At 38.3% G+C, this 18,464-nt stretch overlaps 1 protein-coding gene across 12 annotated transcripts; it reads left to right on the forward strand.

The window, feature by feature from the left end:
* Nucleotides 1-582: 582 nt before the first annotated feature.
* On the forward strand, nucleotides 583-17,091 carry slf2 (SMC5/6 complex localization factor 2). 12 transcript variants are annotated; one of them, XM_080288278.1, is made up of 22 exons: nucleotides 583-737; nucleotides 1,418-1,452; nucleotides 1,934-2,266; nucleotides 2,345-2,463; nucleotides 2,585-2,833; nucleotides 4,585-4,630; nucleotides 7,177-8,600; nucleotides 8,723-8,805; nucleotides 8,887-9,000; nucleotides 9,104-9,271; nucleotides 12,380-12,485; nucleotides 12,566-12,653; nucleotides 12,739-12,880; nucleotides 13,014-13,101; nucleotides 13,196-13,372; nucleotides 13,729-13,823; nucleotides 14,260-14,347; nucleotides 14,544-14,666; nucleotides 14,796-14,873; nucleotides 14,972-15,058; nucleotides 15,979-16,047; nucleotides 16,162-17,091. In XM_080288278.1, exons 3-22 carry the CDS (start codon nucleotides 1,996-1,998, stop codon nucleotides 16,729-16,731), a joined length of 4,185 nt encoding a protein of 1,394 aa, XP_080144404.1. In that variant the 5' UTR covers nucleotides 583-737; nucleotides 1,418-1,452; nucleotides 1,934-1,995; the 3' UTR covers nucleotides 16,732-17,091. The 12 variants fall into 12 exon arrangements, with proteins under 12 accessions (XP_080144404.1, XP_026045940.2, XP_026045937.2 ...); XM_026190155.2 differs by having other exon boundaries at nucleotides 2,378-2,463; XM_080288279.1 differs by having other exon boundaries at nucleotides 727-1,005; nucleotides 2,378-2,463.
* The last annotated feature ends 1,373 nt before the right edge of the window (nucleotides 17,092-18,464 follow it).

Consider the following 18,464-nt stretch of genomic DNA (forward strand, 5'->3'; position numbering starts at 1 on the left):
ATGTATATATATATATATATATATATATATATATGTATGTATATATATATATATATATATATATATATGTATGTATATATATATATATATATATATATATATATATATATATATATATATATATGTATGTATATATATATATATATATATATATATACATATATATATATATATATATATATATATATGTATGTATATATATATATATATATATATATATATATATATATATATCAGACACAATGAGAAAAATAAGTTTGTCAGAGGGAGATCTTTTTGGCACTCTTGGCTTAACACAAGAGGGTAAGCTAGTTTTATATATATATATATATATATATATATATATATATATATATATATATACATAACAATTCTGTAACTGTAACTTCGGTCGTTGCTGTGCTTTTTTTTTGGAAGTCGAATTTCCCAGAGGAACCCACCCGAGGGATTAATAAAGTTCTATCTTATCTTATCTTATCTTATCTTATTTCGGAAGCACTGGAAAAAGACTTGGGGAAATAGTTTGAACATCTACAGAAAGAATTCCTTTAAAGTGAAATACTTTTGAACTCCAAGTTCCATGATGCAGTTCGTGTCGTCTAAGCGGTTGCAAGCGGGAGAGGATGTTTGTGGCACCGGGAATCACCAGTAACGTGTTATTGCCGCCGTATGTAGTTGCAAACAGACTTCCCAGTCCTCAAAATGAGGAAAGCAACAGAAAACTAAGGAGACACTCGGTATGAATAACTGCTAACTGGTCATTTGCACGCGCGTTAGCCAGCTAGCTAAACATTACTTCCTCAAACGACATGCTAGTATTTATTATACATTTTATTATTCGCTAGCTAGCTACAGAAAGACGTTTATGTAGGTTCTAAAATAAAACGTTCATAGATGGCTTTGTTTCTTCTTAAAGCGAGTCCAACACGACGCAAGGAACTGATGCTAATGAATAACGCTGTCATATTTAGCTTTCTTTTTCTCTAGCTCCTAGCATATTGACAGGTAATAATATTTAACGGCTAGCCAGTTTGTTGACGTCTGTTTGGGACTGAGGTTCTCAAGCGACACTGCTAGGTTATGTTAATTTCAGGCGATAAGACATTTTTATGTCAAAACAACATCACGACATGTCAAAGCGTGAAACTATTAGATCTCATGTTGTCACCTCAAATAGCATGCCTTGATTGGTAGCCATTAGCCAAACAGAAATTCTCTAGCAAGTGTCTCCCTCGTTTTGTCTGTGGAAGGTTAACTCGTGCTTTGTTGGACGTCTTCTTTTTCTCATTTTTTTGTGTGTGGGGAGAAAAATAAAACAAAAACTGAAGTTGCGTCATTGTCGTCGGCTTGGTGACCGGGCTAACTTCAAACGTTAATAGAAACATGTTGAGTTCCCATTTCTCTGTCTTTTTTGCAGCCCACTTGGAGCTTGCTTCTCACCGAGAAGTAAAGGTGAGTCGAAGTGACAGGTCGAGTGTTAATTTTCATTAAAAATTTTTACTTTTACCTGCTCCTTGAGACTTTGCCTCTCATGTGTATGCTTTTACTTACTGTGCAATAAAGCACTCGACTGTAATGTTTATGATGTAAGTTTTTGTTTGTTTGTTTTATTATATAGTCTCACTTATTGTGCAGTTTCATGCTGTGGGACTGTCAATGAGCAGTTAAATCAACAACTGAGCCAACCAAAGAGTCAGAATTGAGAAAAATAAGTTTGTCAGAGGGAGATCTTTTTGGCACTCTTGTAAAAGCTTAACACAAGAGGGTAAGCTAGTCATTACTTTTCTCTTAAAACAAATTCAGACCTGTAATTAAAAAAAACCCCAAAAAACAGATGGATAATCCTTAGTAAGTACAGTAAATGGGTAAGGTGTAATGTAACAGGTTCTTCAAAAGACCATAATGCATGCATCATATTTCCTTTTTACCTTAGTAAAGGACCTTGTTGTTGAGCAGCGCTCCCTATCCAACACATCTTTTCACCAGGAGACTCCAATGAAGCCTTCTCGGGTCCCTAACCGGCTTTCTAATCCACCACCGAGGAGAATGTTGCCAATTCAGGCACCGGAGGTGTGCTACAGGGACAGAATTGGTCCACACTGGCAAAATCATCATCCCCCAGGACTAATCCATTCATCAGGATTTAATTCAAGCAATTCACTTAATCTTGGTTCCCCCGTGGAAAGACCTTATTTTATGCCAAAGGAAAGGTTGGGTCCTCCAGAACACTTTGGTCAACCTCCAGGGCTTGTGCCAAACAATCCAGGTACCATTAGGATGTCATTAAATCCCCCAATACCAGGAGGCCATCAGCCAGGATCTTTTGACACATTTTTGCTTCCAGTGGCTATCAACCAATCGCCATCTTCCCACATAGGCCGAGATCAAGCGACTGAATTCAAGGCTTCTTCATCCAGCTCAGAAAGTAAAACTGTAACAACACAAAGACAAGAATCAGATAAGGTATTGTTTCATCTTTTTTCATACGGTTTTAGGAGAAACTCAGATTTTGTTCTGGTTGAGTGTTTTTATGATAAATATGATTAGTTATGCTGAGTTGATGTGGTTCTTAACGTTTTGTTAGGCTCAGTCCAGTGATGTGGAATATTCTATACCTACGGTCCAGCTGCACAGACCATCTGTGAGTGTTACAACCCCATCATTCAACTACAGAGCACCCAATGAAGTTCACCCACAGTCCCCTTCATACTCAAAAGGCTGGTATCCTAATATCAGCCATTGGCCCTCGCAGGGCTACCATCTCCATCCAAAACCCCACTCATCCGACAGTAGTCGTTTACCCATCATGCATATCTCTGTAGCCTCTTCCCAGGTAAAGTTTTTATATATTTAATAACACAAAGTTTATTTCGAGTTTTGAAATCATGATGAATGCTTTCTACCTTTCCAGTCTTATGCCAGGCTGGTCAGGCTAAGAGCTTTTCATTACTTGGTTGGATTGAGGATAGAAGATGACATAGCCAGCCTCGGCAACATGATTTTTTTTTTTTTTTTAAATCAATGATTTAGCATTATAAACAGACTTAATTGCCCTTTTTTCATCTTACTATTTAGCAATTTCTAAATTTAAAATGGTTTTTAAGGAAGACAGTAGGAAGACATGTCTTATTAACATGTTACTGTATGTTATTTAACACAGAAGTAAGGCAATTTAAGAGCACCTGTTGACTTACAAACAGGGAGAATTTGTTGCCACCTTTTGAGTTTGCAACACCTGTGAGGGACCAAGCAGCCAAAGCAAAGAGGACACAAGCAAAAATATCTTCAAAAAGGGTTTTCTTTATTTTAACCCTCAAAAAGTCCAAAATTAACAAAATTCAAAACCATACTTAGCAGGCCCATAAAACAGGTCAACTAAATATAACTCTACAAAAAGTAATTTCCAAAACTTAAACAACAAAGTGAGACACAACTTAACTCACAAACTGACCTAATTACAAAGACACATGAGGGTAGCTTTTATAATGATTTGGCCAAACCATTTGAACACAATAGGGGGGAAAACAAAAACACACACTAATATTAACTAAGCACAGAATAACCTAACTAAGCCTAAAACACCCCTGCTCCTGGTAAGCCCATGGTTGGTCCTGCTGAGCAGGCATTTTGTCCCCAGAGTCCTCAGCCACGCCTTTTGCCCAGACAGGAAACAGCCACCGCCCAAACCCAGGTAACTCAAAGAAAGAGAAACATAATTAATATAACAACACATTTTAGAAAAACCACACAATGTTACTATGTGTGCGCCTCATAATACCAGTGTTAGGTTTAACCAAATGATTAATGAAGAAAACTGCAAAGCAAACTAATAAAGTGAAAAATGGACTAATTTACCCCTGTGTGGCTGATGCCATCACACACCACCATAATATCTATTTTTTTAAACCTGAATCAGATATTAAAATATTTGTGAACAAAATCAATACTGAGACTAACTATGATTAAAATTTATGAAACTGGCAATAGTTGGAAGGTATTTAGCTGTTTTCACACATGAACTGTGGACATTGTCAAGAGATTAGATTTTTTTGATATGGGCTGGTGTAACCCAATCTCACATGTAGCACACAACAGGAGATTGTCTGCATCTCTTTGGTTCTTATTACTGTAAATATTATATATTTATATTACGTATATAAATATTACATTTGGTTTAGGCGAGGGGTGGCAGAGCATGGAAAGAAAACTGAGCACTCAGTTTCCATAAGACAAACTGGCTATTATTATAATTTTATAATTGACTTTATAAAATGGAGCTGGCAGGTTAAAGACAGTTGTTTTTTTTCCTGATTCAGCTGGTTTGATTATTTGTTTCTTTCTCATACAAGTTAATTGGGTATTGTCTAGAAAAGTTTAGCACCAGAGGGCATGCAGAAAACAGCTTTAAATAAGTTAAAGTGCATTTACTAGCTATTTATTAAGTCTGTTTATTTAAAGAAATAATTTCTGAACTGGTTGTCACTTGTTTTGTTTTTTATAAGATAAATTGCATAGCCACAATGTTATTGCTGTTCAAATATCACCTAAGTAGGTCACTAACTTTTTTTGTCTTTTTTTTTGCAGAGCCAGCAACAGGAGCAAACACCTTCAAGTGAAAAGTTAATTTCAGGTAATATTGTAATTTAAAGTAAATTCTAAACTTTCAGATAGGTTATGTTTGGCAGTATTGCTTGTTAAGTCCTGTAGCTTCAATACACTGAAAATATCACTGACCTGCAGGTAATGTGGGGGGGTATGAAAAGGGGGAAAAAAACAAAGCAAAATGCTTGGACACTGCTAGCACAGGGCGCCCACACAAACGCAAAACAGAAGATGAAGCATAGCTGAATATGTTTCCAAACCAACTTCATTCTAAGCCAAAGACTAGAAAATATGGTGAAGCATATCTTCCCTTTGGTTTCACCTGCACAAGTGCCGAGGTAGGTCTCCCCTGCAGAATTGGTTTTCCAATTGTGGGGAGCACGCACTGGGCTGTTCAAATTACGGACAAACAGTATCCCACATTCTTGATTTTTGGTTCACAAACACTTCTGATAATAACTAACTACTCCTGACATTTTGGAGATGTTAGCTCTTTATACAGTAAAGTTACAGTGGGATACAAATAATATCAGGCTGATCCTGCCACGATTTGTTCCCTGGGTTCAAATCTCGGACAAACAGTATCTCACAGTTGTTTATGTTTTTGAACTCATTTTGCACAGAGGCATTTTTTGAAAAATGTATTGATAGCAATGTTGAACATTATTACACAGAAAAAAAACAACTACACGTAAAATAATTACATCGCGACGCCTCTGCCTTTGTAAATGGAGGGACAGTAACTGCGTGTGTGTATGTAAGCGTTTAAAAACTGAAGATAGTCAGATTAACAGTATTTTGTCTCTATCTGTCATTCTGCAATTCATCTCATGTAAACAACGTGGCGCACAGCGTGACGTGAAAAAAGGCACATACCTTTGACGTTGCATGACGAACTCTGTATTCCTCGTCCACACGTAAATACAAAAAAGGAGTTTTAAAAAAATCTCAGTTTTCAGTGATTCGAAACACCGTTTACGTGTGGACGAAACGGGTGCGTTTTCAAAAATACCCGTGTAGGTGTGAACGTAGCATAAAAGAGTTAGTAGTTTATTTTATTACTACCTGTAATTTTTTGCAGATTGCTTGCATTTGCTTAATTGTTTACTAAATGTTTGAGGTGTGAAATAAACCACAATGGAGCAAAATATGGGTGTGTGTGGTTGGAGGATGTGTTTGTGCGGGGGGTCCGAACATTTTTCTTGTAAAACAAAGGGGAGCCTAGCAAAAAAAGTTTCCGAACCACTGTCCTAAGTGATGAAAACAAATTGTACTAGGCTGACTGTATGGTTGGCATGCTGCAACAACGTTATTATTATTATCATTTGTACAACCCATAAAGTATTATCCCCGTCCTCTAAAATGTACACTTGGCATAAAGCAGTTAGGCAGGTAATTTTCACCTGGCATTCACCAAATCCAAACTTGTCTAATGGGTCAACTGGTCAACGGCCAGATAGAGAAATGTTATTTGTTATTCCAAAGAACATATTTCCACTGTTTCACGGTCCAGTGGTGCATGCTTTACATCACTCTGATTATTGGCAGTTTGCTTGATGACATAATGCTTTCATGTCATTAAAACCTATGCCATACTATCACACTCCAAACACACAGTACTTGTCCTGATGTTCATGTCAGATGAGGTTTTTAAAACTGTGAAGTTACTGAGAGTTGGCAACTTTAATGCACTATGTGCCTCAGCACCCACTCTCTAACTTTATGTGGTCTGTCACTTTGTGGTTGAGTTGCTCTGGTTTGTAAACGGCTACACTTTGCAATAGTCCTACTTACAGTTGATCATACAATATCTAGGAGGGAAGAAATATCCCCACCTGACTTGTTGCAGTGGTGGCATCCCATTACAACAGATGCTTGAATTCAGTGAGGTCTTTAGGTTGACTCATTCCTTCGCAAATGTTTGTCAAGGTAGACTGCATGGCTTGGTGCTTAAGTTTTTACACCTGTGGCAGGGATTGAAAACCTGAATTCAAAGTTTAAGAAGTATGGCTTTTAAAAAATCCCCTAATCCTGATCTGTTGTCACTATAATTTGTGCTTCAGATGTCCCTTTAGGAATTTCTTCATGCTTAAAACAAAAAATATCACCTACTCTTCTTTATTTTCATGTGACATATAGAGCTGCAGTAGATATTTTCATGATTGATTTGTTGGTTGATTTAAATGTTTAAAAAAAAAAAAAGACTTTTTCATCTGAGCTGTAAAATATAATACCTGGGTGGGGGGGTGTCCATTGCATATGTGGTTTTGTCTGATTGCTATTTGTGACTCTAAAAAAAAATAGTAAATTTGAAAGCCTGGAATCATAAAATGTATAACCTTATCCTTTAAAAGAAATGATGAATTTATTATCCGAATAGCTGCCAGTAAATTTCTGCAGTTGCAGACTATCATTCTTTTGTGAACAGATTGAGGTACATTTATCTGATGTGGATAGTAAAACCCTTTTTAAGACAAAGTTAAAACTATCAAATTCTGGTCATTTTGTAGACATTAATGAACCCTCAATATTGTTCAAAAGAAAATATCATCTTTTTTTTTTTCCTTTCTCCAGCAGTGGACTTGAACTTCTCATCACACAAGAGGCGCAGCGAGTATGAATATGGTTCAGAGAATGCCAAGAAACCATGTACTCAAGGGGCAAACTCAAACAAAACGGAGACAACAAAACCCACTGTTCCCACTGCACTTGCGCCTCAGCCGTCAGTGATGCATTCTTCAGAGTCAGCAAACCAACACAAAACCACAGATGGCTATCTACTTACAGAACAGGCACGTGGACAGTCAGCATGCTCAGAGCTGTCATCTACTGTTGGATCTTCTCAGTCATGCTGCAAGTCATCATATCATAAAGAATGTACAGAGAAAATAACATCAACAGGTGCAAAGGAATCATTTATAAATTATTCTCAGAGTCATGTACCACAGTTAAAGGAAATGAGATCACATGTAAAGCCAAATGAGGGAAGTGTGAAAAAGACAAGCGAGCAAAAAAATAAAAGGGATAAATCAAGCACTTTGTTCAACTCTGATGTTCCTCAGAAGGACACTACTAGCTCTTCACCTGCTGAGTTAGGCAGTCACCACTCTGGTTTTTCTTCCAGTAGTAGCTCTGTCAAGACCCCGAAAAGAAGTAATCCCAGAGGAGAAAACAGAAAACTCAGCAGTAGCCCTCACAAATCAACCTCGAAACCAAATTCGAGCTCTTTGACTGGTCGGACAGGAGAGCGGAATAAAGCTTCTCGTTCACGAAGACCTGTAGCTTCTTATGACGCCAATGATCTTTTCACTCCTGATCCTGTGACTTACATTGTTAGCTCCTCAAATAAGACTGTAAAACCCAAGATAGATGGGGAAACAAGCAAAACAACAGAGAAAGGTTCATCCAGCATCGCAGGAAGCTCCAGCAACTCAATTACTGAGTCCTCTTGTGAGAAACATCAAAACTGCAAAATAACCGGTCCTCTTCTTGAAGCATCGTCCACTTTACCTAATCCACTAGGCAGTTTTCCAACTGTAACGTTAACACGGGTAAAACTGGAAAACTTAATACCACCTCCTCGAGATAAGGACACCAAAAACAGCCCCATCCCTTCTTCACACAGGCAGCTTAAGGGTGACCAAAATCCATCTCTCCTCTGCAAAAAAGTGAGTACAGGTGCTGTAGAGACTGACAGTGCTGCTGCTGAACAGACTTCTACCTCCAGTTATTGTCAGTCTCTACCACTGAAGGGGCAGGAAAGTAAAGGTGATAACAAGCAGATAAATGAAGAGGATCCCATAGATGTGGAGCTGGACTTGGGGCTGAGTTTTGCAGTAGATGTGGATCTAACCCAAAGCTCCCATAGCAGTGATGATGAGCAGCTACTTTCCTTGGAAGAGATGATGGAGCGTGCTACTAAACCTCCAGATACACCTGAGAAGGGAACATTCTCAGATCCTAGTCCACCTAGACGTCTGAGCTCTCAGTCAAAAAATGTAAGTAAAATGTCTTGGTCTTTGTTGTACGCAAAGTTGTTACTGTATAAAAATAAGCTTGCTGAGCTAAAGGACAGTAAAACTTTATTTGGATGTTAACTATCACATGTTGTTTTCCACAGCAACCATTTCAATCCACAACAAAGTCAGGCAATTACAAGAACAATCTTGACCAAATACTGAAGGAAATAAATAACAATAAAAAGTGAGTTGTTCATAAAGTTTCACTGCCGTTTCATTTCAAGAGCTACAGCATCTTCACGAAACTCTCTGCATTATTCACTAGATCAAAAGAGATTGAGAGACAACTGCTAACTGCATGTGAAGAGGACCTGTTGAAGATAGCTGAATATGAAGAAGCAGAGGAGAACCGAGAGGAGGGCATTTCTTCCGAACAACAGTAAGGCACACAAAGACATGCTGCCACTTTATATTTTGTCTCTGGGGAACCGTGTTTTCACTGTAGTTAGCTAAATTGTGAACTGCTCGAATTTGTTTACCAGGGAATTCTTGCAGCGGTATTCATTGATGTCTGCTGCAATCAAAGAAGTCCCTCCAGGAGAAGAAGTGTTCAACCTGGAGAAGTTTGGTCAGATCTTTGACCAGGATACATTACAGCTCAGGCAGTGCCTGGTCAATCCACAGGGAACAGCACAAAAAACTCTTCTGTGGTGAGCTGAATTTCTGTGTGTAAAAAGGAAAGGGCAACATTTGTTGTACTTTTGTACTAAAAATTAGATATATGTAAGTAATTATTGTTTGGAGTGCATGATTTTTTGATGATTTTAAACCTTTGCCCAAATACTGCATTAGCAACAATTGTTCATCTATAATTTCTTTAAAGTTGTCTTGAATACTAATTGGACAAATTACATTGAATTAACCTCTGGGGGCATTTTTGTTGCCTCAGCTTTAAAGGGTAAACTGGTCTTCCAATTCAGCTAGAAACTTAGCAGAGAAGCCCAGACTTCCCTCTCCCTGGCCACCTCCTTCAGCTTTTCCAGGGTAACACAGAGGTATTCTCAAGCCAGCCAAGAGATATAAGCCCTTCAGCATGTCCTGGGTCTGCCCCGTGGCCTCCTCCTGGTTGGACATGCCTGGAACACCTCACCCAGGAGGTGTCCTTGTCAGATGCCCAAACTGCCTTAACTGGCTCCTTTCGATGTGGAGGAGAAGCAGCTGTATTCTGAGGTCCTCTCAGATGGCTGACCACCTCACCTTATCTCTAAGGGAGAGGTTAGCCACCCTTCAGAGAAAGCTCATTTCTGCTGCTTGTATCCGTGATCTCATTCTTTCCATCACTATCCAAAGCTGCAGCACCAGTCTGTTGATCGCCTACTCCCCTCACTCGTGAAAAAGACCCCAAGATACTTTATTTTTCTTTATTGGATAGATGCAGTGAAGGCTGACAGGAAATCGGAGGGAAAGAGAGAGGGGGAGACATGCGGCAAAGGGCCACGGGTCGGACTCGAACCCGGGCCGGCCGCTCTCAGCCATGTGGTATATGGTCGCCTGCTCATCCAACTATAATAATCCAACTAGATACTTAAACTCCTCCACTTGGGGCAGTAACTCGTCCCTGTCCCGGAGGGAGCACTCCACCCTTTTTGGGGTGAGGACATTGGCCTGATTGTGCTGACTTGCATTCCCACCGCATCACACTTGGCTACATACTGCTCCAGTGCCACCACCTGATGAAGCCAACAGAACCGTGTCATGAAAAGCAGAGACAGGGTTTTGAGACCACCCAAGTGGAAGCCTTCTACCATTTGATTACACCTAGAAATTCTGTCCATAAAAATTATAAACCGAATCGATCCAAAACCCACCAAGAATGAGTCCGACTTGTTGCCGGCTATACGGACCAAGCTCCTGAAATGGTTATTTAAGGATTGAATGGCTCGTAGCAACTGGTCAGACACCCCTATACTCCTGCAGTACCTCCCACAGAACATCCTCAGGGACCCAGTCGAATGCATGTAGACTGGTTGATTTTCTGACTGACTGACTGAAATTTTATGTCAGCAACCATGTAAATCTACCTCTACTTAAACAGAGGTTTTATGAGTCCTGCATAGTGTATCATGAACAGAGGATTCACAGTCTCTTGAAAATAAACTGTTAAGTGGGTCCCAAAAGTCACCAGATCTATTTGCAAAAAACAATAACAAAAATGCACAAAGTTAGCAACACTGAAGTTAATAATGGTAGGAGGAGTAGGCATGTGGGAATGATGATGGTAGGGTATGATGTGGAGGGTTAGGGAACATGTGGAAGCCTAACCACTGGTCATTGTAGGACAGCTACACAGAGCAGATAGTGAGAGCTCTCATCAATAAGAAGCTTCTATGAGACTCGTTGTTTCTTGGCTGGAGAGTGAAGTGTAGCCTTAAGAATCACTCAAAGATCATTTATGGCCCTTTGAGAGCTTGTGTGTGCTTATTGTAGCTGAGCAAGAGACTCTTCGGTGTGTAACTGTTGGGAGGAGTGTTACAGTCTGTCTGTTGAACTATATAAAATATAGTTAGCAGTGAGCTCGTGTGTAATTTACTGAGATTTATAGAGTGTGTTTTCTTTATGTATGATGTTGTTTTTTGGGTTTCAGGTACGCTTATTAATCTTGCTACTTTTGATAATTTATAATATTATTATTAGTATTAATATGTGTTCACAGTCTCTTCCTGAGAGTGAGGAATATGGCTTATTAATTTAATACTGAATATTGAATCAGTACTGTATCACAGATACCCAAACCCATGATATGGTTATGGAATTCAGAAAAAGTTGTATTGGTGCATCCCTATTGATAGTTCAGCTTTCTGTAAGAAGTAAACATCCAATAACACTGCAGCTATGGGCATTCGTTCAGTGTGACTATTACTGGGCTCTGTGCTAATTTTAGTTTTATATATTAATGACATTTTTCAAACACTGCTTTTGACCTCCAGTGGACATCACGGATGCTTTTATTATCAGCCGGTTTGACTGTAGGATAACTCTAGTGCATGCTGTTTGTTCCCCCAAAAAACAAAGATATGAGGAATCTTCAGAAGCATGGGAGATATTTTTGAAGTATGCACTAAGTTAGCAACTTGAATAAGGTCAGGTAGAGGGCCATTTTTGGAAGTGTCAAGTTCTTCTGAGTCCCTCTGTGTTGGCTTTTTAAATTTTAAACACCAAATTATTTGCATAAATTACTCATTAGTCTGGGGGAACTCCAAACCAAATACTTCCTTTTCGTGCATAAACACCAAGAATCTGATAACAAATTTTGACAATAACATACAGAAAGGAATCTGTCTTGTATACCAATAGCATTAAAAAAATACACAAGTTTAAATTAAGACCTGGAACATTGGTCTTAGCTTATTATATTTTTTACAGCAGCTTTACTCTGTGCTTGATGTTTATTAGATTTGTCAATAGTGTGCACTGTACTTCAGAGTGGCGTGACAACCTTTGAACGAAAGGCTTTTTTTGTACATATCCTAAGGCCTCAACGTACCTTTTTCATAATCTAATATGGAGCCTTCTGATAAACTTCACTGAGGACATTTTACTCTCAGGGTAATGAACAACAAGTTAGGTCTTGTCAGGAGAAACTACAGTTTGACCTGAAGGCACTTAGTAAAAAGGTAAATTAGCACAGTTAGTCCTATCCAACACACTGCACTCAGGGATGTATTTAAGTTTGCACACTCATTTTCAACTCTTAGTTTTCCTAAATAATGAATAACTTTGATCTTTCTCTCCACTTACACTCTCCTGCTTTACATCAGGTCCAGCCCAGCTCAGCTGCGATTGCATGTGAATATCGGATTGTTTCAGGAAGCTTATGACTCTAGCTCACCCTGTCCAGCTCAGGTTACCCGTTTCCTTTTCAAGGTAGGTCTGACACACACCCGCACTGTGTTTGTTGTACAAATGTTTAAGCTTGGGCAGTAATTCTTTGTCGATCTCATCAGATGATGTCAGTCCATAGTGAGAGGATGATATCTGAGAAGTTGCTACAGGCCCTCTGTGATATTGCATTGACTGCTGCTTATCAAATAGGTCAGTGCTGTCCTTCCTAAGCTTTTGGTAGTTTGTCTTTAAAATGTACATAGTGTTGAAGTTCTTGGTGTGAATACTTCCACAGTGAAATATGGAAACCAGCAGTTTAAAGTGTGGGTTCCCAGTTTATCTGACGTGACGCTGGTCCTGATGAACATGGGAGTGCCGTTTGTTAAACTCTTCCCTTATGAGAATCTGCAACCTCCATTCACAGAAGGAGATCTGCTGTGAGTGTCATCACCATATGACTCGCTCATTCCTTTTGTTACCTTCTATATAAAACTATAACACGTGAGCTGAAAGTTGTTTATTTGGTCACTTTTTAATTTAAAGGAGTTGAATTTTTCTGTGTTTCTGCAGGGAGGACGTCTACATCAAAAGTGATAGTCCTACCCACAACAAGGAAGAGACCACTTTCCCTGAACACAACTGCAGTAATGTTTTAAAGGTAGTAGACAATAAATGGCTGATGACGTTTGAGAGCTTAGCAGATTGAGTACAACTCCACCACTCATTGTTTTGTTTTTTAATCTTGTTTATAGTACCTGTCTTACTGCATGGGTCTGTGCCCACGTGCATACAGCGACAATGAGCTGCTGTTGATCCTTACTGTAATGAGTCACATCGGCCTGGAAACGCGTCTCATCCTCGAGTCGAGTGTGGCACTGGAGCCTCTGCTGTGTAAAATTGTCAACAACATCAGGGATTGGGACGCTCTGGTCAGTGCATAAATGTCATTGTCTGGCACTTTATTTCCTCACATTTCAGTTTGGCACATTAAAGCAAACAGTTTTCTTGTAGCTGTTGTGTTTAATCATCCCCTAAGTGGTGTATAGTATGGTTGTTCCTTATGAAGACATGTAATTAATCTGCTTTAGAATATTAACACGTTCTAACAATTAGCTCAGTTTTCTCATTTTATACTCTTTACATTGACTAACAACAGATTTTAGGATTTGTTTCATAATTCTTGCATTAAATACAAAGTACTAAACGACCAAGCTCCAGATTATTAATCTCAGCTTCTTGGCTTGTATGGCTTTAAAAACTTTATTTACTTGCTTTATGTCTTTAGCTGCCAAAAATCTGCCTGGCTCTCACTGATTTGACAGATGATCACCACAACATGTGCCTATTAGTTCATCTCCTGCCTGACAACATTCGTGGAAAGTGAGTCTTTTTATCCTTCTTCTTTTTTCACTATCTACTCATATATACTTAATTTCTAGATATACTGATTTTCTGATTATTGTGTTTATCTGATTCTGATTTATTTATGCATTTATATACACAGCTGAATCTAAGAAATTTGTCAGCCAGCAGTTGATGGAAGTGAAAATGAAAGGGCTTAGATACTTCATGTATCAGCATGTCTTGTTTTGCTTATGATATTCACAAGATTTACCATCCCATAATACAGCACTATAACCTACTATGCTCTGAGCTACAGAATAGCATGAAGACATGTAAAAGTGAAATAAAGCCAGTATGAAAACAAATACTTTCAGCATTTTGTGATTTATTAATTTTTTTGATTTTTTTTTTTTCACAATACCATACCATTAAAAAGAAAAATGTTCTTTTTATGTTTGTTTTATTTGGACAGAGAGTTGCGCCGACATCTAAGCCTGTGCATGATTTCTAAGTTGTTGGATGGAAATTGCAAATACAAACCTGTGGAAAGAGAATTTCAGGTAATTGGGTTAACTTGTAACCTTGGCAGTTTCCTTTAAACCCAGCGCTTGAAACACTTCTCACATGTAATTTTAAATTATGTACCGGTACATTAATCCACTCATCCTCAGGGTCGTGGGGAATTTGAAGCCTATATGCACAATAAATATGTAAATCAATTTAATTAATAGAGTTTGGTTTTTGTTTGGTATTTAGCTCTCTGAACTGAGGCCATACCTTCCTCGCATGCAACCTTCCTCCCTTTTCCGACACATGACGAGCTCTTCTGGAATGAACCAGAAAGATAAAGAAGAAGACCTGGGCACACTAGACCAGCAGGTGATCATTTTGTTACAGTCTGAATTGCAAAATGTTCCAACCTTGACTTGTTTTACATCCATAATAACACCTGGACATCATTTTGAAAATGATTTTTCTGACCCAAGATCCTTTTATCATTTCTTCCAGTCCTACTACCTGTGCTATAGCCTTCTGACATTAGCAAATGAAGCATCCAACTTTCAGTTTTTTCCCGCTCACCAAAAGGTAAATTCTTTTTTCCAGTCTTATCTGATTTTTAGATGTTATTGGCCTGATTTTGATTGAATGTTTAAACCCTTTCCTTTTTTTTTTCTGTCCCTCAGAAGCAGCTGCTGTTTTTGTCAACTGAGCTGGAAACGCATGTTAAATGTGACATCAGGGAGAGTGAAAAATGTCTTTATCGCAGCAAGGTAAGCATGATTTAACAAGTGTGTGTTTGTGTGTGTGTTTTTCTGCAATTCACAAAATAAAATCTACAATACTTTTAACCAAATATGGGAGCCGCTGGTCCAGGCCTATGCTGCTCAAAACTATTTTGAATGTTAATGACTTGACTAGTCATTCGCCAGTAGCTTGTTAGCAGTAACACTAAGCAGACAGAATATCAGTTATTACCTCTCAGCTGTAAAAGGCTTTTTTAATCGACATTATGAGCAGGTGGGTAGACACTTAACTTTTTAAATGCGATAACTCAAAAACGGGGCAACATAGAAGCTTCAAATTGATACCAGAGAACAAGGTGACATCGGATTTAGAAATTGATACAATAGGTGTGTCTACTAGGACATAGAAGGGAAGCACTGGTGGTTGCCAGCATTTTTGCATCTTTGTCATCAGATTCAACTTGTTTTAGATTGACCTGAGATCACAAGTAAATCTGGTGCTTTTCCCCCCATGTATTTAAGTTCCTAATTTGAAAAACTTACCCCACAGTTAATGCGTTAGGAGTTTTCTCTTTCCTCCTAATGGCAGCCTTTTCTCCAAAATTAAATGTTTCAAGTTCAGTTCATAGATAACACTGTACACAGATCTGTTAGTCAAGATATCAAAACTGCTTAATAGCATTTCACAGATTAGCAAACAGTATAGATGAGGCTAGACCTAATAGACAGTTGTAATATATTTCCAGATTAGGAACCCGTTTAACTTGCTGAAACTCTATGCCAGAGACATCTGTACTACTTTATATTTATATTAAATATATTCATATGAATCATCAGAAATATCAACAAATCATTGCAAGTTTCTTTTCAGAGGTTCTGATAAATGACATTTTTAGTGTGCTACATAAACCTGTATGAGAACTCTTGCCTTCCTCTTCTTTCTCCAGGTGAAGGATCTGGTGGCGAGGATCTACACCAAGTGGCAGATGCTCCTTCAGAGGACAAGGCCTCTCGATGTACAGTATTCACACACATTATTTAAATAATTTCTTTACAGGATGTGTTTACTTTGTGTCTTAAAAGATAATTTTATAATCTTATTGGCTATGCTGGTCTTTTCCCTTCTCTAGGATAAACTGTATGATTATTGGCAGCCTGGGGATACTTTGGGGTACAGCCAGGAGGAGCAGGAGGATGAAGATGACACTGCAGAAGAGGAGACTGTGGTGGAAGAAGAAGTAGAGGGGGATGAAGAGGAAGATGGAGAAACAACTTTAACTGAACAGAATGAAGCTGTCATGGTTGCTGAGGGAAAAAAAGATGCCAGGGTGGAGCCAGAAGAAGACACGAAACTTGGTGAGACAGAAAAAGACACAAATGTTATTGCAGCAGAAGAAGGCATGACATTTGGTGAACAAGAAGATATGAACACTGCAGAGACGGAGGAAGACATGAATATTGATGAGGTGCTAATGGAGGAAGATGGTATCCCAAGTGACATAAGCAAAACAGAAGAGGAAAAAGAAACGGTACCTGGGAATTTAAACCAAGTAGTGCCTGAGACGGATCCTCAAGCACCCTTGGAGTCTGAGGGAGTGGATGAGCAAGTGGCTGCTCCCAACATAGGGCATGTTGATGAGGACACTGAGATTGAAGAAAGAAAAGGAACACACCCGGCACCAACAGCTGGTTTATTCTGATAGAGATGATCAGTTTTCAAGGCTTTAACAGCCATTGCCTTATGTTATGCTGAATTTGCACTATTTACCAGACCTCTTTTCCTAATTCCAAAAGGTTTGAGACTTTCACAGTGATTTTAAGGCAAACTGTGTATTTACCTCAGTCAGTGAGGTTATGTTTTTGTCGCTTTTTTTGTCTGTTGGCACATTTAGGCACAAGCTTCCAGGCTGATATATTTTTATGAAAGTTTGTGGAAAGATGGAGCATTGGTATATTAAAAAATTCATCGTTTTGTTGTTTTTTTGACTGCTGCATGTGTGCACATTGTTGTTTTATTGTTAAGTGGCCAAATATGGAAAATAAACTATTAGTTAAATTAATTTCTTGTCTCCATAAGCAGCGCCAGACAAAATGTCCACCCACCAGTGTTTACAGTACTGTTGTGTTAGTGATAATCTTTCTAATATGCAGAAAAGTAACAGTGAGAGGATTTGTGGAAATATCCATGACTTGCTATTGTAGCAACAGATTAATGACATTTTTTCATATTTTGGCTAAACGTTAGGCAGCTTGTGAAGTACCAAGGAAGTAGATTGGTTCACACATTTATTTATTTATTTTTTTGGTCTCAAGTAATGTTTATTGTATTAAGTGTCACCCATGTATGCATTTTTGTTTTGCTTCCACGGAACCACTTTCTTGGAATTTTTTTTAATATCACTTTGTTACCAGCAGCATATTACAAAAACACATCCTTTTTTCACAATTATTTAGTTGGAACCATGAAAAATGCCAAAAATAAACACATTTTCACAGGCATAAAAGAGTGCTATTTGGCACCATTAAAGTGCTGCCAAATGGTATGCACTGTCCTTTAAAATTCTGGACAAATGTTGGACAAAAAAAATGTTAGGAAGAAAGTGTACTCCACGTAAACAAAATCTTAAAGTCATGTTCTTAAGAAAAAGGAAAACATTCAACGAGAGATGTATCTGGCCCCTCAGTTGATCCATTTACTCATCAGAGTGAGCTCTCATCAGAGATGGTCTTGTCCAAATTGGTCTAATTAATAACACAGAAAGGTACAGTCAGAAACTCCATGCAATACTATCTACAAAGCATCAGATTGGTAGTTGCATCATTTTTCAGCATGACAATAATCCCAAACAGTGCAGTAAAAGCACAGATGGATGGAAAAATGCACAAAAGAACGATCATAGATTGGCCTCCCCAGAGCCCGGACCTTAACATTGAAGCAGTGTTGGATCATTTTGACAGATAATGGAAGAAAAGTCAGTCAACATCTAAAGAAGAGCTTTGAATGTCCTTCAAGAAGCCCGGATAGTTATTCTTGAGGACTACTCAAAGAAATTACTACAAAGCTTGCCTATGAGAGTTCAGGCTGTGCTGAAGAATGAAGGTGGTTGTACTAAATATTGACCTTCATCTTTGGCTTTTGTATAAACTGTTTTTACCTTGTGTAACGTAGTTCCATGTATGTTCGCCTATGTTTAAATAAATTACATGTATATCCCATTTTCACAGTGAAATAAAATTAAAAGACTTTTGTACAGCATTTTAGTTTAATTTTATATAAGCAGTATTCACAAATTTCTTTTATTGTCAGAATTATCATGGTCAAATATTAATCTAATCAAATATAGAACTTGTGTAAAGGTGTAAATCAGTGGGTTAATTTTAAGGTGTGCTTTAGATTAGGTACATGCATCAGTAAAACTCTGAAGACATTTGC

Source organism: Astatotilapia calliptera, chromosome 13, assembly GCF_964374335.1.
Source record: "Astatotilapia calliptera chromosome 13, fAstCal68.1, whole genome shotgun sequence".
NCBI lineage: Eukaryota > Metazoa > Chordata > Actinopteri > Cichliformes > Cichlidae > Astatotilapia > Astatotilapia calliptera.